This window comes from Pteropus medius, unplaced genomic scaffold, assembly GCF_902729225.1.
Source record: "Pteropus medius unplaced genomic scaffold, Ma_sr-lr_union100, whole genome shotgun sequence".
NCBI classification, from domain to species: Eukaryota; Metazoa; Chordata; class Mammalia; order Chiroptera; family Pteropodidae; genus Pteropus; species Pteropus medius.
Genome location: NW_024354911.1, coordinates 4,721,283 through 4,745,864, shown reverse-complemented (window position 1 = coordinate 4,745,864; position 24,582 = coordinate 4,721,283). Strand labels below are relative to the sequence as shown.

The following is a 24,582-nucleotide window of genomic DNA, read 5'->3' as shown; positions in this document are numbered from 1 at the left end:
TTGTGAAGCCAGCGTTCAAAACTAAGCTATCCTACCTTAGAGCCTCCACACAATATTCTTCCCTTTTCTTTTCTAACAAAAGCCTCTGAGAAAGGGGTGCTTATTATTTTATAAGAATACCAATGTGACTGGAGTACACTGAAAGTGACACAGGACAGGGTGGGGTCTTGTGAAAGGGAGAGCAAGTGCGATAAGAAGCTCAAAAATTAGGTGAGACCAGATTGTACAAAACTTTCTTGTTTATTTGAAAGATTTTATTGAGGTTGGACTATGTGCATTTTTTATACAGTTCTTACTGGCTTTGTTAGTGCTTAAGTTAATGAAACTTAAACTTCAAGGTTCTTCAATTTCGTGGATTCCTGTGTTTTCTAGAAATCGTCGTGAAGTATAGTGTGTTCTAGAGGGAGAAGAGAAGTCAGATTGCAGTCAGTAAGCATTTTTGGTAAATTACCAAGAGATCTCAGAAGAAGGCCCTCAAAATTATAGTTAGCAAAACCTGGATCCATTTCTTAACATTCCTGTCAATATCTCTTACTTCACACACTGATTTTTTAGAATGGATCTGAGGGAAAGTGGCTAAGAATTACAATCTTAAAGCAAAATATCAGGGTCAGAAGACTCTGAAAGGGGCCTAAATTTGGCAATAGTTAGTAAGTCCTTTGATCATAATATAAAATATTTAGAATGTAAGATAAATGGGGAAAACATCTACCAAAGTAAAACTATAGAAACTTTGAAATTACTGTTTTGATTACTACAGTTATATTTGTTGATAGTCTGTGTGCATTTTAGTATTTTCAATCTAGGACAGTTTTATAGCCATAGCATTGAAATTTTATTAGATAAATATGGAAAATATTCTTGGCTGAAAACTTCCGAATTATTTTTATTCTTGCTTTCAGGCGCCTGATCACAGATTCAAAAGTTAAATTAAAGTATCAGCATTTAATAACAAATAGCTTTGTAGAGGTAAGTGAGTTCTCTTGTTTTCTTTCTTTTTTTAAGTAAACAGAATTCTGTTTATTAATAGAAATACTAGTTTTTCTTATATAAAAATATTCTCGACAGTAAGAGACACCTTTACCATAAACATGGGTTATGGACTATATTTATGAAGCATACCATAACACTTTTATTCTCAAAGGAATGTGACAAATCAATAAGATGTCTCTTCATAGATCCTGAACTTTGATAATAAAGTTATTTTTATAGTATTTTTCCTTTATTTTTATTCCTAGCAGAGAATTATAGCTGATTATTAATGATGTCATGTTTAATCATTTTTGGCACTCTAATTCTCCTATCTCTCTGCTTATTTTAGCTTTCATTACTAGTAAACTTTATTAATAATGAATGCTGTAGTTATATGTTTTCATTGATTGTCTTTTGTCAGAACAGAGGTCTACAAACTATGGCCAACCTGTTTTTCCAAAATAAAGATATTTTAGAACATGCTCATTTGTTCTGTACTGCTTTTATGCTACAGTGACAATGTTGAGCAGTTGATAGAGAAGCCACTCTGGCCTGCAAAGCCAAAAATCTTTTCTTTCTGGCTCTTTACAGAAGTTTGCCAGCCCCTGTATAGGAACATCCAGTGTAACTTGATATTTTAACTCTAGAAAGTAATTTTCATTTCTATTAGCAATTAAACTCACAGTCAGATCTTTTAGAAAACAATATTTTAGGAATAATATATATTTTTTAAATGGTCAATAAACTTGAATTCTGGTGCAGAGTTTCAAGCTATGTTTTTTTCCACAACAAAAATGCTGTAAAAGTTGTTTATTTTTGAAGAACAAAAACACATCCCGTGTCATAGTTTAGGAACTGGCTTTTGTTCTTAAAAGAGCTTTTTATGGTCAATGGGAGACATTACATGTATATCTCTTAGCTTGTTTCAAATTATTTTGTGTCATCTAAACACCTTTCTTGAGTTGAAGCATATTTTTCTATCGTGCCTCTGAAAATTGCCTTGAAAATTAACAAATTGATCACATAATGAGTAATTATTTTTCAAGTTTCTCCGTGGAATTTTGAAGATAGAAGAAGAAGTTCTTCATATATTTTATAAAACCAGCCCTTCAAAGGATTTATAATCCTGGAAAAACAGTGCACTCAAAAGCATTCATATAGAAGACGAAGTATTGGGGGCAGGTTTTTTATATGCTTGTGTCACCTTTGCCCCTTGTGTTAGGGAAGCAATATAAATGATTGCTTGGTGTGCCAGGAAATCTTGCATCTTGATTTACCTACTGTCATTTTTTTCTTTTCTAACTTGTGTTTCAGTGCAATCGACTGTTGAAGTGGTGTCCTGCCCCAGATTGCCACCATGTTGTTAAAGTCCAATATCCTGATGCTAAACCTGTTCGCTGCAAATGTGGGCGCCAGTTTTGGTAAAGAAGTGATTTCTTAAATTGGAATAGTACACATAGCTTTTCTATTTATTCTTGGTAGTAAAATAGAAAAATTTTTTTACATCAGGTAGCGAGGTGGGTGGTGTTGGTTTAAATGAATGTATATTTCTTTTAAATAAGAATTAGATTTCGAAGTCACATCTTAAATAATTTTCCTCTTTCCTTTTTGCACTAACTTTTGGATATATTTTATATATGGGAAAAAAATACAGCTATAATCACATTTTCTTGTGTGTTCCAGTGGAACTTAATTGGAAACAAACTTGTAGATCTGGGACAAGAACTCAGCTCTTCTCCTTTGTGATTGACTGCTTAATTTGTCATATTATGTTTCATTTCTTTATGACTTTTGCTGTGTTTTCAAGTTATCTCTTGTAGGAATAAAATACAGTTAAGACTTTTCTTATTCTTAGAAGAGCTTTTTATGGTCAAAGAGAGAAATTACATGTATATCCCTTAGTTTGTTTCAAACTACTCTGTATCATCTAAACACCTTTCCTGAGTTGGAGCATATATTATTCTCCTGCACCTTTGCAAATTGTCCTGAAATAGAACCATAAACAAATTGGTACTTGTTAATGATCAAATGTTTCATTTCTTTATGACTCTTGCTATGTTTTCAAGTTATCTCTTCTAGGAATAAAATACACAGTTAGGACTTTAAAATTTTTTTTCCTTTGCTCTGACAAGTTTAATCTTATTCCTGGAATGAAAATGTGCAGACAAAATTGGAAAGAGAAAACATGGTTAATTAGATAAGCTTTTTAACTAAGAGTTTTCCTATGGCTCCTCCGGCCCCAGCTTTCTTGGTAACCTGGGTTCTTGGAGTTTATTGTATATTCTTCAGCCTTTGCATTCTAGATTTGACTTACCAGACAGAGAGTTAAGATGATCTTTCATTCCTTCGTAGACCTTTTAGGAATGAGAAGCCAGTCAAGCCATCGGGCTCTAGAGCTAGCAAATAGACATTTTATCGGTATTCCATACCATCCTTTTCTTTTGTTCAAACATCTATAGAATTAGACTTACACATCATTAACATTAAATATTTCCGGAAAGTGCAGGTAAACTCAAAGACATTAAATATGTATAAAATACATGCTATTTTGGTAATTATTAAATATACATTATTGTTTCTGTAGAGAGGGGGTAGAGTCTGATTCCATACATACTTTCAAATATATTTTTAATAGGAAATATTTCTAATATAGACTAAAGCATAGAGACTAATACTTATGTAGCTACAACCCACCTTGATCAAAATTAGTAATTTGTTTTTATCAAGAAATAAAACAGATAGGTTTGAAACCCTTTGGTTCCTTTCTCCATCTCAATTCTCATCATCTTTTCCAGAAGTAACCATTATCCTGACTTCATTTAAATTAATAGCACTTTGTTCCTCTCATTTGCCAAGGATTTTTGGCATTCCTAAATTATCGATTAGCTAATTTATCAGCCATGGTTCCATGGTTACTTTTTCATAAACATTTGTGTTGATTCTTAGTTTAAACTTTTTAAACAAATGGATATACCATGTGCCTAGCAAACAGAAAGGCATTCTCAATTACTATATTCTTAGAGAATATTTAGTCACATTCTTGGTTTACACCTTGTTTGGTACAATTTATCTCTGCTGGACTGAGGTTCATGTTTTTGGATCATAACAAAGATGTGGCCTTTTTGTTTCCTGCATTTTGCTTACAGTTTATTAGTACTAAATTATATATTACCCTACAAAGTCAGACTTTTCCTCTGCATTTAAGTAAAAGATTTAATATATGCTGATGAAGCATTGGTTGAAATTTAAGTTCAAATTAGTGAAAATAATTTCAGTCTGGCTTCACTGAGAAATGGTTGCAGCAACTATACATTTTAAAACAATCAGAAAAATACAGGTCTAAATTTTTTTTTTTTTTTTTTGTCTTAACAGTTTGGTAGCTGCTTAGATAGTCATTTATTGAAATTGTCATAAGCATGTCTTCATGCTTATAGTCATTCTTCATACATTCCCTCCCCCATATACACTGGTTCTAATACTAAATTCTAAATAATTTGTTGTAGAATAAAATAAACATGGTTCCTGCCTTTGTATTTGCCAATTACTATAAACTGGTGAAAATATTGAGGAACTATAAAGCATAAAATTGTTTGTTTGTTTACATACTTACAGTAGGAAGAACTTAATTTTTTTTAACTCTTGGTCATTTAACAGCTTTAACTGTGGAGAAAATTGGCATGATCCTGTTAAGTGTAAGGTAAGTTTGGCCTTTTCATTTTTAAATAACATAGTAGAGCACTTCTAAGACTTGACTGAAAACTACGGCCTACAATTTTGTTATTTTTCCATTAGTAGATAGCAGATTTTATTTTGCCCTTTTTATTTCAGATGATCATTGCCAAATATTCAGGGAGCATTCCTTAGGAGTAAGTCAGCTCCTGATATATTATCAAGATAATCCTGGTTAAGGCACCTTCTTTGTCAGGCTTTGTAATTAGCTGAGGGGAATGACACACCTTGGGGCCGGGCTTCTCCTCAAACTCTAGGTTCCCCATTCAGCTTCAGCCAGAGAAAGTCCTCTTTGGTGGATTTTGTATATAGTGGATGTGAGAACTACAGGATTTCCTCCATTTAAAAGGAGGCAAACCCAGTGATGTCCATTGGCTTTTATATTTAAGCTTGATTGCATTTAAGTATTGAAGTAATCTACTACTTCTGAAGTCTTTTGTTGTACCCTAACAGTTGTTGTTTTCAAACAGTGGTTGAAGAAGTGGATTAAAAAGTGTGATGATGACAGTGAAACCTCTAATTGGATTGCAGCCAACACAAAGGTTGGTATTTTCCTTCTGTAAACTCTTGGTAATGAACTGATGAGGATAGGTTTCATCAGCATTAGCAAAAGCAGTTACATTTACCTAGTTAAGGGCCTTGTTTTACCTTTTTCTTGATTAAGGTTTTTGTTTTTTTCCAGAATAATTGCCTATTAATAATTTTTTATATTTTAGTGTTTGAGTTTATTTTATTGAATACTATACTGTAATATGCACAGTACTCTAGAAGTTTAGTTAGAAAAACACTTCCTATAGAAGAAAAGACTGATAATTTTTCTACCCTGGCATTTGATATAATGCTTTTTCATATTGTTCTTGGCTGTTTTTTAGTATACAAGTGTATTGTAGAGTTTACTCCACCTCGCTCGGTTTTCTGCCTTTAAAAATCTGCAGGGTTTAACTTTTAAGGAATCATTCCTGAGATCATTATTCAACCAGAATAATTGAGTAACTTTGTTATGTAATATCTTTAACATGTTAAACTTCTATGATTTATTAAGAGACTTGACTCTTGAGAAATAAAAGTTTGGGGGTAATGTGGGTATCCCTTGTTTTTTGTTTTTTATTTTTTGAAGTGCATTGCTCAGGATACTAGTTTCAAAATTTAATCTCTTTATGACCACGAACCACTTCTTTAATGCTAGACAAATATCTTTTAAATGTTAGTAATATTGGGTACCCTTGTTTTCTGTCATTGATAAGCAAGCATTTGAATATCAAATGTGTACCAGCCAGTCTCTTAATAGGAGATTGTATAAATACTCAATTTTTATTAAATTCAGTCTTATATCCCATCCATATAGGAAGTGACTTGCGTGATGAATGATAAGGTTATTCATGCTCTATTCATTTTTAGTATTGCCTTTCACATGTGAAGACAGTGCTTTAAAGAATATTGAGTTGTTTGACCAGTGTTAGTTGTATGGCTTTGTACTGTTTTTATCACTGTCACAAAATGATAAGAATAAGTGGTACTTAAATGATGAAAGCTAACACTTGATTTTATACCATTAGTACCCTGCTCTACCCAAAAAGTTTAAAAAACATGTATTCATTTCTATATCACAGAAAGCATTAGCAGTGAAACAGTGAGTCCTGTCACATAGTACAAATGCCCACATCTTTGAGGAATGTGTGGTTGAAATAAATACTTTTGCGCTCTCTAAAACCATCAGCTAAACATAAGTCATAACACTTATGAAAACCTAATGTAATGTCAGAAAGTGGTTACTTTTGTTATTTAAAAAATTTCCTAGCCAAGCTTTCATTTTTAAAAATTGAAGATTTCCCCACCAAATGTGTTTATTAAAGCCCCAGAATCCTTAAATATGCTTGATAAAACTAGTATTTAGAATAGGGCAGCTGTATTTTCATTAAGTCATTTGATTAAAATCTTGCTCTCTTTCCGCACCTAGAGAAATCCCCAAATACTCAGCCCCCAAAGATGTTTAAAATAGGGAATACAGGCTTGAATATGTTTGAGTTTGTTTAGAAAGTAGATTATTGAGGAAGAATGGCCATTTGTAATTACAAATTTATCTACTTGGTAGTTTCGAGGTGAAACAAGCATTTTTCTCTTGAGAGGTTTCAGAAGCTTTTATTTATTAATTGTGGTTTATAGATTGTTGATGGTATCCTAACCATATTGAGAGCTTAATACTACTTGGTTAATTATAACTAAGTAGTGTAGAGTGAAACAGGTATTTTAGGCCTAGAATTTGCTTCTTTGGGAAAATGTAAAATTTCTCATGTGAGTGACTTCAAAAATTCGATTTAAAATGTATAATTAAAAATTGCCATGTTGACATATTTAAAATTACAATTGTTTATGTGCAGTGTAGTCTGTTTCACAAAGGTCGAATTGTGCAAATAATATGAGTGCTTCCCCCACCCCTTGTGGGAGTTATAGACATCAAACACAAATACAGCAAAAATATAAGATTTATATCTTATTTATGGTTTTATTACAAATAATGAATAAGTTTGATTTTCTCGATTTTTCCAAAGAAAAATACAATAGGCCTACAGGGTAATAACTGGCTCAGTAGCAACCAAGAAAATGCTACAAACTAGGGGGGGAAAATTTTGATCCCTGTAGCACCGTTGTAAATGGACCACAATGAGAAGAATTTAAGACAAGGGTATTGGCAGAAGAAAATTGAGAAATTCAGTAGCTACTTGCCTGACTCTTGAGGCCAAATTGCTTGGGTTTGAATCCTGGCTATCATTTGCTTACCTGTGTGACCTTGGACTAGTTTTAGTTTCTTTCTTATTTTTCTCTCCCTTAGTTTATTCATCTGACAAATGGAAAAAGGAATAGCACCTCTCTAAAAATTATGAGTTAATGCATATAAAACACTGAGAACAGTGAGATACAGGAAGTACTCAATAATTATTTCTAGATGACACCAGAGAGTATATTATATTTATGTGAACAAAATGTTTTTACCTCCCATAAAACTATTGTTACTACATGTATAGTTAAAAGCACTTAAATTGTTTGTGTCCTCCAACTCCACTAAAACAGATCCTTAAGATGTTGTATATTTTAAAAGCCAGTAATATGATAACAGCTCATTTACAGTAGTACTCTTTGACACTGTTCTAAGTGCTTTACCTGTATTAATCACAATAAATGTGGTATTTACAAATAAACCAAATCTAGAACTGGCTTTTCCTCAGTGGTAGTAATACAACCTAGTGTAGCATTGACACCAACTTTATAGTTTCTCTTCATAGGAATGTCCCAAATGCCATGTCACAATTGAGAAGGATGGCGGTTGTAATCACATGGTCTGTCGTAACCAGAACTGTAAAGCAGAGTTTTGCTGGGTGTGTCTTGGCCCTTGGGAACCACATGGATCTGCCTGGTAGGTTGGGGAAATGAAGGGAAGAATATGTTCACATAAGTATGTGATTGTGCTGCGTATTATGAATAAGGTTTCTACCTCATGGAAATCACCATCTAACTTGGGAGCTAGCTAAATGAATACAGTGCATGATCAGTGCTAGAAGTATATGCAAGATAATCCAGAGAGAAGGATTAATTAGGCATATTTCACAGAGGAGGTAATAAGTGAGATGAATTTTAAGGAGGACTTAAGAGTTAATTAGTTGAAAAAGTGTTAGGAAAAACATTCAGGGCAAAAGGAGCAGCTTGAGCAAAGGTAGAATGATGTGAACATACATGGCTTATTTGGAGAAGAGTTGCATCGTCTAATATGTCTTTCTAGGCAATAGTTGTAAACAAAAAGACTATTGACAAAACCCAGTGTGCAGTTGTGTTTTACTTACTTTGCCCACCATGGGACAAAAAATTTGTCTTAAACTTTGAAAATTGGAAAATTGATCAACATAGTACAGATTTTTAGCTTCTCTTTGAAACATAGGAACAGGCCTGCATTTCTGCTTGGCAGCAGTCACCTGGAATTGACTAGTAGTAGCCCTTTAGATGGGGCCCTTTTCTTTACAGTTTGATGTGTTTCCCCATGACTGAAGCTTAAAGGCATTTGCATGTATCATGATGGTACTAATCACATTTAGTAGAATAATATACCTTTGCTCTATGCATATTCTTATCAATTTGGGAAAGTGCAAGTTAGACTGAAGATGCCTTGAATTTTGAGAAAAATGGGAACTAGCACACCTCTTAGTAAAAGTAAAAATATTTCCGAGTGTTATAATATTCAAATGGCCTGTTTCAGTAATTTGAGTTACCTGCCTTGTCCCCTATTGACATTTGAGTGTGTGACCCCTCATAAGTTGTAGGGAATAGGAAAAGAAAATGTAGACTTGGACCTAAAGTAGTATGGACATCATCAGATGAATTTTAAGGGAGTGACATGATTGAATCTTATTTGGATGATGTATTTTGTTTCTTATATACATTATCTCATAAATGTGGCTACTTTGTAAGAAGTGGATGGGAGGGGAAGAAATTGCAGGTTCAAGATAAGGTGAGGATCAGAACTTAAGACAATGGCAAGCCTTCCCTTTTAGTTTCATTGGAACTTTCATTAACTTCATTAGAGGAATGGTATGAGGGATTACTTGTCTGAAATTAATTAGGAACCAGGTAAAAACTAATTGGTTAAGTGGAAGAAAGTGATTTTACAACTGTCAGAGCCAAGGAATGGTGTTTGGGTTTTAGCCAGACAGACACTGTGAATTTTAAGAAGGCAAACTGGAGGATTAGTGTTCCCAGAAACTAAATTCACTCTAGTGTATTTTAAAGAAGGCTGGTGAAGGAGAGGAAATGGAGAAGAAGTGTTATTAAATAGATACATTTTTGTGTGTAAGGTAATCTCTGATCACAACTTAAATTTTAAATGACCTGTATTGAAAACTGAAAAGAGGGTGAAACAAATGATGGATACAGAAGAATACAGACTGACTTGGACCAGGAATGTCAGAAATGTTGCTTGTGTCTTGCCTTTACCCATGACTAACATTGCTGATGAACCATGCTGTACTTTCTTCTTCAAATCTGAAAGTGCCTCAGAATCCTCAAAGTAGTGGTCCAAGTAGCACTATCAGTCATCTGAGTTAAAAGGATAGGTGAACCCTGTTTGCTTTCCTGGCTTTAATATTCTTAATAATGTTGACAGATTAAAGCCCAGAATGAGGTGAGGCTTATAAATATCTTTTTTAAAAAAGCCTCAAAAGGAAAAATTTAAAGGATATATCAGGTAGGAAGAAGAGGTATTAATAGTTACCAGTAGAGAGCAAGGAAAGGTGATCTTTGGGCTTAATTGAAAGCACAGTTATTGTTAAGAGGATTAGAACCCAAACCGGCGGGGGGGAATTAATAAAACTCTTGACCTAGGCGAATTGTGGTCTAGGTTATTTTAAAAACTTGAGATCGATGAGTCATTGTTGGTTATTTCTGAATAATTTTGGAAGATAAGAGAGGTAACAAAGACTGGTAGCAGACAAAATGTAATTCCAGATTTTGTGATTGATTCTACAAACCAATGGTATTATTAGGATGGTATTATTAGGGTGATGAATTAGGGAATGTTTTATATATATCAGCAAGGTATTTCAGTGGGGACTGAGAATTTGTGGCCTAGGCTATGAGTATAGACAGGGAGGGATATTTGGAATTAATCGAATGATTATTTCTTGGAGTACAGTTAATGAAATGAATTTGTGTCTTCCTAATGAAATGCTTTAATGATTTGCCGAAAAGCTTTGTCCTCATCATTTTTTTTTTCCCCACATAAATTATATACTCCTTTTATGGTCAGTTTTATTGATGACATTCTTGAACTAACATGAGAATCTTACATGCATTTAGGGGTAACATCAAAGAAGGCTATTGAATATAGCCCATTAAATATATAGACCATTAAAATCCTGAAGAACTCGACAGATTAGAACAGTGGATCAAGTTTAACAAGGTTTAAATTAAACTCAAAAGCTTTTCTTTAGTTCTACGAAGATCACTGTTAAAAGATCCTGTAGACATGACAACAGCATGTGAAGAGCATGGGTCTCAGTTGGTAGACACGTATGAATTTAATTCCCAGCTCTGAAACTCTAGTTTTGCAACCTTGAATATTCTACTTATCTTCCCAAAACTTAGGTCTTCATCTGTTCAGAGGATAATAATAATAATACACATTTCATAAGGTGGTTGAGGGAATTAAATGTGATAGTATATTCAAAGTACTTAGTAAGTGGATTGTAAGCACTCAGTAAATATCAGCTGTTTCCATAATGGATGCTCCCATAAAAGAAGAGATAGAGTAAGCAAGGCAAAGGAAATGTCAATCTTAATCATCTCCACTCTGGGCAGGTTTTCCTCTGTTACCTGTTTTGTGTATCATTCAGTTTTCAGGGACTTTTATAAACTGCACAAGTATTAATATATAGAGCAAATAACACAGCATCTATTACATAGTAGTCTGTTAACTATTGGTTCTCTGGTTTATGAAAGAGAAGATAAAAAGGTAAGTAACTCTGGATAAATTGGGACTATTTGGCCTAAATAATAGCCTAGGAGGTGATGTGAGCTCATCAAAAATTGAGTTAAACTGCAGTCAGTAAATGGTAGTTCTGGAATGACAGCGTTGTACTGATTATAGGTGAGCGATTTAGAATGTACTATCTCGTACTTCAGGAGGTGAGGTATTCCCTATTACTAGATAGAGAGCTGATGCACTATTATAGAGAGAAACGAGCACTAGGTGTAGATTAGATTCAAGAACACGGAGTTCCTTTTAGCCTGGTGATTCTATCATAATGGTAGAACCCTGGGTATTTTAACACCTCAGTTTATCTGTATAAAGGAGAATATTGGTTCTTAGGTAATCTCCAATCCAGGCTAAAATTCTGTGGTTTGTTCCCTTTTCATTGATTTATGGCTTTATGGAATCCTCTTACTTTACTTTAAGGTACAACTGTAACCGCTATAATGAGGATGATGCAAAGGCAGCAAGAGATGCACAGGAGGTAAGTACATCTATTTTGGGGTAACAGTTGAACAGGCTGTGCTTTATGTGTTTATTAGGGAATGAATTAGCAGAGTTTTCAATTCTAAGAAATTCGTGGAAATATACTCCAGCGAATACTGGGTATCTGTCATTTAGAAAGGGAATCCACCCAACATGCTTATTGGGAGCATTTCTATTTATAGGTTAGTTTGCTTTCTTTTAATTAATCTACTCATGTAGCACAATTCCAGGTTTCAGAAGTTGTGGTGTCAAGATTTTCCCTCCCCAGCAAGGAGACTAGAGAATAATATTTGTTAAATACCTCTGCTATAATTTATATGCAGTCTTATTTTTTATTTTTATTTTTATTTTTTTTAACCTCATTCATCAAGAAGCTCGAATGATTATAGGTGAGCTCATTTGGAATGTACTGCCTCAGGAGGTAGAGAATTCTATTACATTATAGGGAACAACCACTAACAAGAGATTCAAACACTAGGTGTGGATTAGATTTCAACAATGAATTCTTTTCAGCATGGTGATTCTATCATAATTATAGACTCCTAGAATTCCTTATATTCATCCATTCCACATTGAAATTCCCCAGTTCTCCCAAATATATTTTCAAATGGTTTTCCTTGCAATCCAAAACATCAGTTTCTTCTTGTTTCATTTTTTTAACATTCCTTTAAGATTTATTTCAAATTAAAATACCATAAATTTATTTCTAATTAAAAATGCCATAAATACAAAAGAACATATATAATATAACCTAGTCTGTCATGTTGTTAGAAGTGAAAGTTCTATGTCTGATTTTTTTAAAATACTGGACAATTATATTTTGTATTTATAAATAATGAGTTGTGTTTCACAGACTTTCACAACATTTGTTGTCCTTTATTTAAAAGGGAAAAAAATTCCCACAATTTCCGATGTTGATTTAAATTATATTCGTTATATTATTACTTAAATATGTTTAAACATAAAACCAGCTATAAACCCTTAGGCTTTTGTACAGCCATACAGCCAAACTAAGAGAAGTACAAAACCAGTGAAACTCGAGTTAAAATTATTTTGACGGACAAGTTGTTAGCTGAAATTAAATTATTGTTGATAGACTGTTATAGCTGTTTTTTTAAAATTTAATGTAATTTATTTTTCTTTAATTAAGTGCCATATGACCACATGTTCCCTCACCAATTTTCTATATCTCAGTTATTGCAAACTGTCATTCCTGATTTGATTTGATTAGAATTATTGATACATTCTCATCACTTATTTTTTTTCTCATTCACCTAATATAGGTAAAGTAATACTGCTTGGTGCCAGTTTTAGCCATTTCACAAATGTAAGACCTGAAATAAAAATTTAGGTTTTCAGTTATAGGTTCATTCAGATGATCCACAGTGTTTTTGATTTTTTTTTAGGTTATCATCAGATTTTTAAATATTTTTAAATTCCATGATGTTTTTAGACCACATCATTTCACAACCTTACCCCTAGTCACATCAAGTCTAATACTTAGACTTTAATTTGAAATAAATCACCCTATGTAATTTTGATATAAAAGTTCTACAGTGATAGTCATGCTTTCCTAGCCTCCCATTTGGACTTGATTCTAATGTTGTGTTTTTTATTTAGCTCAGTTTGTCATTGTATCTCCTTCTGTTGTTTTTGTTTTATCTTAGACTTTTCTCCCTTATGGCTTTCTGCTTCCGTTTTAAGTAGTCATGATTATCTTAAATCATATTGAAGAGACCATAAACTTTCCTAAAACTGTTTTGTAATTTTGATAATTCTTCTGCGTCCACAGAGAAATATTATTTTTCCCTTATGCTGTATTATATTTTTCTTAATTACTATAGTGAGCTTTTAGTTTTTACATATCCAATGAGGAGTAGTCTTGCTAGATCTAGCCAAATGCAGTATTTGCCAACAGAGAAAATATATGGATTATCCTTGGCCTCACCCAAACTTTGTTTGAGTACTGGTAGAATCCCATTTTTCCCCCTAGCTTTCTTGAAATATAATAGACAGTTGCTCGTTGCTCGTATTTATGTTATATAATTTGATGACTTTTCTTTAATTATAGTTGGCATACAAAAATATATTAGTTTCAGTTGTATAGCATAGTGATTAGAGAGCTATATAACTCACAAACTGATCGCCCACTAAATCTAGTATCCCTTATCTCCCTTACATATTTATTATGACATTGTTAACTATTTTCCTTATGTTACACTTTATATCTCCATGTCGATTTTGTAACTATCCATTTGTACTTCTTAATACCTTTGCCCTTTTTTGCCGTCCCCTGCAACCTCGCTCCCATCTAGTAGCCCTCAAAATAGTCTTTGTATTGACGAGTTTTTCATTTTTCTCGTCGTTTATTTTGTTCTTTAGTTTCCTCATGTACGTGAAATCATGTGATATCTTTCTCTATCTGACTTATTTCATTCAGTGCAATACCCTTTAGGTCCATCAAGGCAATATCTTTTTCCATCACCTTCCTTTTAGTCTGTGTCTGTCTTTTAGTCTGAAGTGAGTCTCTCGTAAGCAGCATATGTAGGGGTCTTGTTTTCTTATCCATTCAGACACTCTGTCTTTTGGTTGGAGCAGTTCATTCTTTTCCATTTGAGGTACTTGTTGATAGGAATGTAGTTATTACCATTCTTTATTCATGTTTTTGATACATGTTCTTTTTTCTTAAAGAGGTCCCTCTAACAGCAATTCCTATAATACTGACTTGGTGTTGATGAATATCTTTAGCTTATTTCTGTCTGGGAAACTTTCTGTGTCCTTCAACTCTAAATGATAGCTTTGCTGGATAAAGTATTCTTGATTATAGATCCTGGGTTTTCATCACGTCAAATATTTTTTTATCAAGCCCTTCTGTCTTGCATAGTTTCTTTTGAGAAATCAACTGCCAATCTTATGGGTGCTCCCTTAACTGCTTTTCTCTTGTTGCTTTTAAGATTCTCTTTGTATTTAACCTTTGGCATTTTAATTATGATGTGTCTTGGTGTGGGCCTCTTTGGGTTCCTCTTTCTTGGGACTTTATGAGCTACCTGAGGTTGTACGCCTATTTCCTTCACCAGATTAGGGAAGTTTTCCATCATTTTTTCTTCAAATAGCTTTTCAACTTCTTGTTTTCCTTAAGGTACCTCTATGACATGGATATTTTTACATTTACTATGTCCCACAGGCTCCTTAAATTATTATTATAGTCTTGGCTTCTTTTTTCTTGCCATTCTGATTGCATGTCCTTGGCTTCTCTATCCTCTATATCGGCGGTTCGACCCTCTTTATTCACTCTGTTGATTCCTTCTAGTATACTCTTTAGCTCAGTTGTGTTCTTCATTTCTGACTGGTTCCCTTTTATAATTTCCTTTCCCATTTTTATGTTTTTTCTCTCTTTGTTAAAGTTCTCACTGAATTCATCTACACTTCCTAAGTTCATTGAGCATTTTTATAACCAGTGTTTTGAACTCTGCATCTGTTAATTTGCTTGACTCCATTATTTCTGGATGTCTGTTCTGTTCTCTCATATGGTTTCTACTTCTTTGCCTTTCTGTATCTGTTTCTATGTACAAAGCAAAGCTTCTAAGTCTCGGTCTTATTAGTGCGGCTTGGTGTAGTAGGTTTCCAATGGCACCGTCCTGAGAGGGGTTCAGCTGCTTTATCCCTAGCCTGTACCCCTCCAGGGCCACCTGTTAAGATTTAGTAAGCAATCCACAGATGGTGTGCTTATAGTTGCCTCAAGAAACCACACCAGAAACTGAGATCGGCTGCCACCAGTTAGGGTCTTGGAGCTGTTCAGCAAGTTTCACAGGACTTGCTGAAGACACACCTGGATGTGGCTTGGATGGAGCCACAGAGTTGGGAAGGTGGAGTTTCAGAGAATCCTCTGGGCGGGGCGACCTCTGTTATCCAGTTTGATATGTCTCAGCTATGGCAGCAGCACTGAGTCTGCACACTACAAGTGTGGAGGGCTCAAGAGGAACAATGGATTCTGCCAGCACTTCTACCTGGCAGAGAGCCTTGCCTTTGGCCCTTGCTCCCGCAACTCAGTGTGCCCCTGTAAGTCCCTGGTGCTCCCTGAGCAGTCATTCGGGTGCCAGTGCTCAGAGCGAGCAGGTCCATCACCACGAAAAATCCGCTCATGGATATTGGCCCCTTTAAGAAGTATCTGCAACCTCTCTGTCCCACTCAGCCAGTCCAGATGGGGCAACCTCATTTCGCCCTCTCCTGCCTTCTACCATTGTAGGGTAATTTCTTCTCTCCCTAGTTGTAGGACTTCTGTTCATCTAGTTCCCAGGCTACTTTGCTTGCTGTTCGCTTGATGTTTGTATCACAACTTTGATTTGGTCACAAGAGGGATGAACAAAGTATCATCTACAGTATATTTTCCCCTCTCTAGAGTTCTTTTGAGATCTGTAGAGACAGTGGATTATTGGGCATAGCTTCTAAGGTAGTTTCTATTGTCTAGATTTTAGATGCCAGAATGTATTATTTTTGTATTTCACATCTGCTGGACTAAATTAGAATCTTCTGATTCTGTGGGTGTGCAGGGAAAGATTTCATATGAGTGCCTTTGTTTATTTCAGGGGAGCCATGTCTTCTAGAATAGAGCACACCATTGCATATTCATCTGGCTTATACTTTCCTCACTTCCAACACTTCTGTACTCTGGCCTAGTGTTTACAGGGAATTGTAGTCTTAAAAAGTACAGGATTGTCACACAGTCCAGAAAGAAATTGGTGGTATTTTGAGTGCCTTGGAAAGGAGTACCTGTGTTGTAGAAAGTTTTTGACTTAATATACTAAGTCACATTGCTGACAGTGGTGGATATTTGAATTTTCTTATCTTCTAGACAAGGAGTAGGTACACTTTTCTGGGAATGGCCAGATAGTAAATATTTTCAGTTTAGCAGACTTTGTGATCTCTGTTAACAATTACTCAATTCTGCCCCTGCTCTTGTAATGCAAAATTTTAGACTTAAATGAGCAAGTAAGACTGTTCCAAGCTAACTTTATTTACAAAAACAGGCAGCAGCTGGATTTGGCTGGAGAGCCAGAGTTTGCTTACCCCTATTCTAAGCAGTCAGGTTTTTTTCTTTGTTTTCCAAGTGTTTTCGGGTCACTGATTGCATTTCTCAGTCCAGATTCTAGTGTTTGATTTAAAACTTGGTCTTATTTATAGGTTTTCTTTCATGTTGAATTTTAGAGGTAGTTTAGTAAGAATCTGTTTCAGAATTGTTGGTCGTATTAAATCAAATTTTCTAATACTATACGTCTTAATATGGTAATTTAAGTTTTCCATGTCATGTTGGGAGTTTGACAGGCTTGAAAGTATTAGTGTTTTCGGGGGAGATAGAATGTCAGGCAGATTACTTTCCACATGTTATGTTTTTAGATATAATTGGCATAATTTTCAGTTTATGAATGTGTATAATATATAATATATTTAATCTAATAATGATTAGATATAATGGGCATAATTTTCCAATGCGTAAGCATTGATTGTTACCTGCCTAACTCTTGAAATAACAAGGCTTGTGTAGGCTTTTTGAGATATTTTAGTGTCGTATGATGCTGGATCATGTGATTGGCTAATTCTGTGGTTCAGAGGTAGTATTTCTAAGCAAGAGACCAACCATAGGGCCTAGTAGTGTCTGTGCTGTTTGTTAGCTTTAAGGCATGAGGAGAGGAAGAGAAAGAGGATAGTAAAAGAAAAGAAATGTGGTAAGATGTTCCTACATGGTAAGAAACCCTTTCATAGTGGTTGCATTTAACAAGCTTTTCTTAATCACTTTCTACATATTAGGTACTAGAGATAACACGATTACTTTTTTTAAAGTGTATTTCCTTTAGAGATTTATAGTATAATGGGAGATACCTATGTGAATGTTTTTTGCAGTGTGATAGATAATATAAAACAAATCTAGACCAGATATCTTATTGTTTCTTTGGTAACACTTCATGTTTCTTTAAAAGGCTGTATTAATATAACTGCAATGTATCATTGTTTTTATATATATTATAACATGTATTATTTTATAATTAAACTATATGTTTTTTGAAAGCAGTACTTTGTTAATATTATCAACTCTCCAGTGTTCAGATGTCCCTATTTATTTCATAAATTTTCTTTAATAGTTGATTCAAATCAGGATCCATACCAAACCCCAAAGTAGCTTTGATTGATATTTCATGAGTCTTCTCTAATCTTTAAGCCCTTCCTTTTTTTCCTTTTGTTTTCCTCCTTGCCATTTATTTGTTGAGGAAACTAAAGTCATTTTGTCCTGTAGAATTTTCCACATTCTGAATTTTACTGTTTTCAACTGCCCTGTGTCATTAAATAGGTTCTTCTATCCCTGTGTTTCCTGAAGCTGATGGTTAATTCTAGATGCTTGAATTTACACTGAGTTTGATGGGGTGGGGTGTGGGAAGGACACAGAACACTTAGCTGTTAGAACTGTATACTTACTTTTGCAGTGTGTCAGAAGTTACATGTCTGATTGCCTCTTTGTTGTTTTATACTTTAAAAAACACTGATGCTTCTTGCTTGTATTACAGCTTTTTGCAGACTGTTATATCTAATAGAAATTTCTGTAATGATGGAAATGTGCTTTATCACCACTGTCCAGTTTGGTAGCTACTCGCCACATGTGACTTTTGAGCACTGAGGAACTGAATTTTTAATTTTAGTTTAAATAGCCACATGTTTCTCATAGCTGCTGTATTGGAAAATACAGCTATAGGATATTCAAAGCAGTATTAAATAATAACAAAGCTAGCAAAAGATGTCTGTTTTTTCCTGATTTTAGCCAAATTCCTATACTGCTTCATCAGTAAATTTGATAACAGCTTTTATGTATATATAATTAATGTGATATTAATTTTTCTTAATGGGACAGAGATCTAGGGCAGCCCTGCAGAGGTACCTGTTCTACTGTAATCGCTATATGAACCACATGCAGAGTCTACGCTTTGAGCACAAACTGTATGCTCAGGTGAAACAGAAAATGGAGGAGATGCAACAGCACAACATGTCCTGGATTGAGGTGCAGTTCCTGAAGAAAGCAGTTGATGTCCTCTGCCAGTGTCGTGCCACACTCATGTACACTTATGTCTTCGCTTTCTACCTCAAAAAGAATAACCAGTCCATTATCTTTGAGGTAGGAATAATTATCGAGTGGGAGAAAAACTCCACCTTTTGTCATAGGACTACTTGGTCTTTCATAAATAAGATATATAGAGTTTTAAAGGTTCCAATCTGCTCAGAAAATGTGGATTAAAAGTGTAGTATTAGAAAGATATGAGATTTAGATATTTCCTAAACTACATTCAAACATGTTGTTATAGCCAGCTAGCGATTAAATATGCAGGCTGTGCAGTCAGCACTGAATTTGAATCTTGACTTCATCACTTTTTTTTAGGATGTTATGAGGTTTAAGTGAAACAGTTCGTGTATATTGTTTATATAGCACCTGGCACATCGTAGTTCTCAATAAAAGCCTTTATTCAGGTAAAACTAATACATGGCATTAGGAGTTTATAGTTACCTTTGGTGGAGAAGTAATAACTAAAGGGGGCTTTTAGCAGTAAAGGTTTTTCAAGTAGAGATGTTCATTTAAAATAGATGCACGAAACATTGATGTCGATAGATAACACTGACTAGCAGATGGGAATTTAGATGGGTAAATGTACGGAACTAGCCAAAGTAATAAAAGATAACAAAATTTTAATCTTTCATACAGTGTTCTCTTATAGGAAGTGAGTGCAGCCAGATATAAGCAAGAATGGGTTTCTGTTTTTTACTCATTTTCCTTTTGGTTTTAGCAAATAGCAGTTCTCAGAACTAGAAGATTGCTGAAGACTTTTTATGTCCTTTCAAATTGTCCTTAATGTTTTTCCAGAGGTTAATGGGTAAATCTTTAGTTCTTTTGACATTTAACAAATTGTCCTGGAAAAGAGAGAACAAGTTGTTAGAGGCAAAAGCAGAGTGGAGCTTTACAGGTGCAGTTAAAACCCCCTGGGAAAATTATGGAATCAGTGTTGAGAGTAGTCTGTAGACAAGGAAGCAGCTAAGATGTTGTATCTTTTAGCTTTCTTTTGAAGCCAGTATTTACTATGTATTCGTTCTTCATTTACAGAATAACCAAGCAGATCTAGAGAATGCCACAGAGGTGCTTTCGGGCTACCTCGAACGAGATATTTCACAAGATTCTCTACAGGACATAAAGCAGAAAGTACAAGATAAGTACAGGTGAGACTTCTTAAAAACAACTTTTGAGCAAAAGTTTCTGCCATTGGTGGTCTGTTATGCCTTAGTGGGCATAACAGGTGATAGTGAAACTTGAATTTAACATTTCCAATAACTGAGCTGCTGCCATGTTTCTCAGAGTTTACTTCTGTCCTTTGGACAATAAATTGCAGATAGTGGTGCTAGTTAAGTATAGCAGAGGAAATCAGCCGTGTGGCCTGCCAGCTGATTTCATTTCTTCCTTTTAGCTTTTTCTACTTAGTTGCTGCCCTGCAAGGAAGAGCCTAAAACAGGTGAATGGCCATTACGATGAGGGGTGCGATTAGGATCCTGGTCATAGCCTGGGAATCCTGGGGGTCATGGCTGTTGACAATTGAGCTACCCAGTCTTTCTTTAAAATTTTTATTGGATTTTTTTTTTTCTAAGGAGATACTTACTTTATCCCAGGGGGTAGATAGTACTGAAGATATGTTACCTCTTAAGCTAAAAATGCAAAATATTTGCTTTCTCAACATGGAGGTCTTTCCCCTAAAGTTGTTTCCTGGCAGATACTTATATCTTTTTAATAGTAGTAGAAACTTTTGGGAATTTGGAAGACTTGGAGATTTAGTCCTAAGTAATATTTTTACTTCCCTCAGCCAACTATAGCTACTACGTTGTGTTAAGATGTGAGTAAATAACCCTTGAAATTACTTCTTGAAACTTTGCTCATCTGTAGAATGGCAAGATTGAATCAGATGATTTCTAAGGCTCTTAGGAATTTCTGACATTTTATTGTTCTAAAATTAGTACCGCAAAGTGGGAATTATGACTTTTGAAAAATACCTTTTTAAAATTAGAAATAGTTTGTTGTGTCTTTATATTAAGACCTGAAAATGTGCTATTAAAAATAAGTCCTTAATTCCAAGTCTGGATAAAATGTAGGAGTACCTTTAAAAAAATAAATAAATTCCTCTTTTTTTATTAGTGGAGGCTAACACCTTTTTTTCTCTTTAATTACAGATACTGTGAGAGTCGACGAAGGGTTTTGTTACAGCATGTGCATGAAGGCTATGAAAAAGATCTGTGGGAGTACATTGAGGACTGAGAATGGCCCTGCATAAAATGAACTCTGAAAACTTTACCATCTAGAGTGCTCATGCAATTAAAACAAACAAAACAAAACAAACACAAACAAGGAGGCATGAAGCCTATTCTGACACTGCTGGTCTGTAGTACCAGAATTCTGTTTTGTTAACGGAAAGTTTAAGTAAATTATATTGTAATAAAAAAAGGTAGATAAACCATTGTACAACAGTATTCTAGGCCGCCAACAAAAGTGTGACAGACACACTAAAAGCCCTCCAACTTTAACTTGTAACGTAGCTTCATTCTCAAAGCTGACTCCTTTTTTTTCTTTTTCTTTTTCCCAAGTGTAGTACAGTTAAAATTTAAAACTGGTCCTTGACAACTGCTTTTCATGTCCAAACTAGCCATTTTGTTGTACTTTGGTAGAGGACCTCTTCCCCTTCCTCACCTACATATACAGATACACCCACACACACAGACTGACTCTCTTTCTCTCATACCCCAAGGTCATGAGTGATTGATAATTAGTTCCTTGTAAAGAAAATTCTTGGGGCGGGGAAGGGGATAGGCAGCAAGAGGAATTCAACAACAAAAAAACAAAAAACAAACAAAAAAAAACAACTTTGTATATGACTTTTAAAACAAGAGGACAACACAGTATTTTTCAAAATTGTATATAGCGCATATGCATGGACAAAGCAAGCGTGGCACGTGTTTGCATAATGTTTAATTACAAAAAAAATATTTATTCTTTAAAAATCTTCAAGATTATGTCTATTTGCTGTGCATTTTCTTTCAGTTTTATCTTTCCAGGGTTGAGGGTTGGGATAAAAAAGGTGTCTGTTTAGCACCTCTGGAATACATATCTAGAGCTCTTTGATTTCCCTTTCCTGAGATTACTGTGCCCTTTCTGGTTTTCATATGTCTGTTGCTGGCCTTGGGCCTCATGCTTTGAATTCCCAGTGCTTGATCAGGGCCAGGGAGGTCAAGCACTGACTAAATGCTCTGGCCTGGTAAGGGCTGCAACAAGAGCTTTGTTGCTGCAGTTCAAGAATGACCCAGTCCCCAACCTCATTTCCCTTTGTGGCCTCATGCATCTACTTACACCTTCGTTTGCCCATGTCACACACACAGGCGAAGGCTTCCTAGGCTCCCTATCACATCCAGAGGAAACATTTCAAATTTTTTCTTTAATTGCTGCTTTGAGCCTTTTAAGATTTTAGTTATGGCTCTTCTCTCACCCCTTCTTTACATTAGGGTGTCAAATAGAATGTTTTTGCTTTAAATATAAATATAAATAAATAGCCATTCACTTAGTTTCAGATTGTGAATTTAAAATGGCAGATACTGAAATTGCTTGTATGTGTTGCTGTGGGTTCCAGTTTGAAGGCAAGCACCCTTAGAACATGATATTTCCATCTAGCACATTTAAACAGAAATCACTGACTTTCTTTTTTATTGTCAGCAGATAAGAGAATTAATAATGCATTTTAGCTGTGATGTCCATTTTTATGAGATTTCTACTAAGAGCTATGTTAAAAGTAAAGGATGGTGGTGGTTTTATTAACTATATACCTGTTTAGGCCATTCTGCCTGTGATATTTTTCAACAGGTCAGCATCCCTAAATTTTCAGTTTTATACAGGAGTGCAGAGTGAACTAGGCAACTATATTAAGAGGTCTTAATCTTAAATACCAGTTTGGGCTGAGGACCTCTTTGTCTTCCTTTAAATGTCTTGCGCCTAGGGAGTGTTTACCATTTGTGAGGCAGCTTTGTCTGCCCTTGCATTGTACATCTTATTACTCCATTGGGAAGTAGGTTCACTTTCCTCTGGCCTTTTGCCTAAGTTAGGCTTTGCTGAATCAACCCTACTTTTCCTTTTAGAAAAGGTTGTTACATGAGATGTACTTGCAACTGTTCTTTTCCCATCAGAAATCAGTGAATGTTTGCTGAGTATATTATGCTGCTTCCTTAAACCACTTGTCGCTTTAGGATCAACTTTACCTGTACCTTTTATTCTCTCTCCCTTGTCACCTCAGGTGCAGATCTGAACTTGGTATCTGCTGCTTCTATTTCTATTCTCTTTCCCCCATCATCCATTAGACTTTATTTTAAATGAGTGCATCAATCTTAAAAGGCATTTATCAAAACTAAGGAGGTTTTTTTTTTTTTTTTTTTTTAGTTTGAGTAAGTTCCTTTCCCTGGTAACTTTGAAAAGCAGCCAGAGTTGCTATCTAGATATATGTGGCTCCCTTAAAATGTTTTGTGTATGTGTGGTGTTTTTTAAAAAATCTTAACCAATTAACTGCAGTATCTAAGTTTGAGTGTCATAAATCCTCTTTACACATTTCCCTTGCAACAAGTATCCAAAAACTGTGTGCACTTCGTAATATCAGCCCCTACCCGTGGAAGAAGAGTACTTTTTAGACATGCTTTCTAGATTCAGTGTTGGCATATTACCTGAGGGTATTGCAGTTGTGGGTGCATTCCCTAATTTGTATGGATCAAGGTGAACTGGCCTTTTCTACTTCCAAGCTTTTAACAACTATCTCCATATTTGACAGATTTCCCTGAGTTAATTGCTTTCATTATTAGTAGCTTCAGTGACCCCAGCTGGGATAGGCAAGCCATATTGTAAGACAGCTTCCCCATTTCACTTACTTAAGTCTATCAAGAGGGCTCTATTCAGGGTAAGCACCAGGGTCTCCCTGTCTTCTTGAGGGCAGTTACATTGTCTTTTGAAAAGTGCATGCTTCATTTGAATAATTCATTGAGCAATAGATGGACTTTTAAATTATTTACAATAAAATTTTGATCCAAAGCTCAGGACACAAACCACAGTGGTAAAATTGAGTAGCATATAATATCATCAGACTAAATTCTGTGTAATTTGCTGTGACCCAGATTGTATGTGTTTTATGTGTGTTTAAATAAATATATTAAATACACATGTGTATACATACACACATATATATAACAGATCCAAGATTGACAGACTTGATTTGAAATGGTTGAATCTGCAGTGTATAATGTGATTCGGCCATGATTAGGAACTGAAATTTAGTACAAGAGAGAAAAGGACTTGATGTAACTAATTCTTTTAGCTGCAAATCCCGGTATAGAGCACTTGGGGGATGGGAGGGGGCGGGTTGGTGAGACAATCAGATTGGTAAAATTGATTAAATGCTCCTAACCCTGTAATTTTGTGCATAGAGCACCCTCTGCTGTGGAAATAACTGTTCTTAGATTTTCATTGTAACTGGACTGTTCAGGTTGCCCAGAGGGAAAGAACATTCCTAATTCTAATAAAATAAACTTTTATTTTGTTATTCCATTAGTTACTTATGTTTATTTTTATAGTAAAAAAAAAAAAAGACATACCGGTGGCCTAACAGTCACCTTAATTATGTGCCTTACTCACTTCCTACTTTATATGTCAAGATTTTGTTCAGTTTCTTTGCAGAGAACTGTGAATGAGACTATCCCCAACAATTAACTTGGTTAATGAAGCCTTTAGAGCATTTTCTGAAAGTTTTTCGATTTCTGTGTCTTGAATTTTGAATTTA

At 34.8% G+C, this 24,582-nt stretch overlaps 1 protein-coding gene across 2 annotated transcripts in view; it reads left to right on the top strand.

Annotated features, from left to right (window-relative positions):
- Positions 1-24,350, top strand: part of ARIH1 (ariadne RBR E3 ubiquitin protein ligase 1) — a 98,237-nt gene extending 73,887 nt beyond the window's left edge. The window contains exons 5-13 of one of the 2 annotated variants that reach the window (XM_039856541.1): positions 903-969; positions 2,287-2,393; positions 4,627-4,669; positions 5,172-5,243; positions 7,983-8,113; positions 11,642-11,699; positions 18,600-18,860; positions 19,839-19,951; positions 20,951-24,350. In XM_039856541.1, coding sequence (XP_039712475.1) covers positions 903-969; positions 2,287-2,393; positions 4,627-4,669; positions 5,172-5,243; positions 7,983-8,113; positions 11,642-11,699; positions 18,600-18,860; positions 19,839-19,951; positions 20,951-21,035 — 937 coding nt within the window. In that variant the 3' untranslated portion in view covers positions 21,036-24,350. The remainder of the gene's footprint in view (positions 1-902; positions 970-2,286; positions 2,394-4,626; positions 4,670-5,171; positions 5,244-7,982; positions 8,114-11,641; positions 11,700-18,599; positions 18,861-19,838; positions 19,952-20,950) is intronic. The other variant, XM_039856540.1, reaches the window with a different exon arrangement.
- The last annotated feature ends 232 nt before the right edge of the window (positions 24,351-24,582 follow it).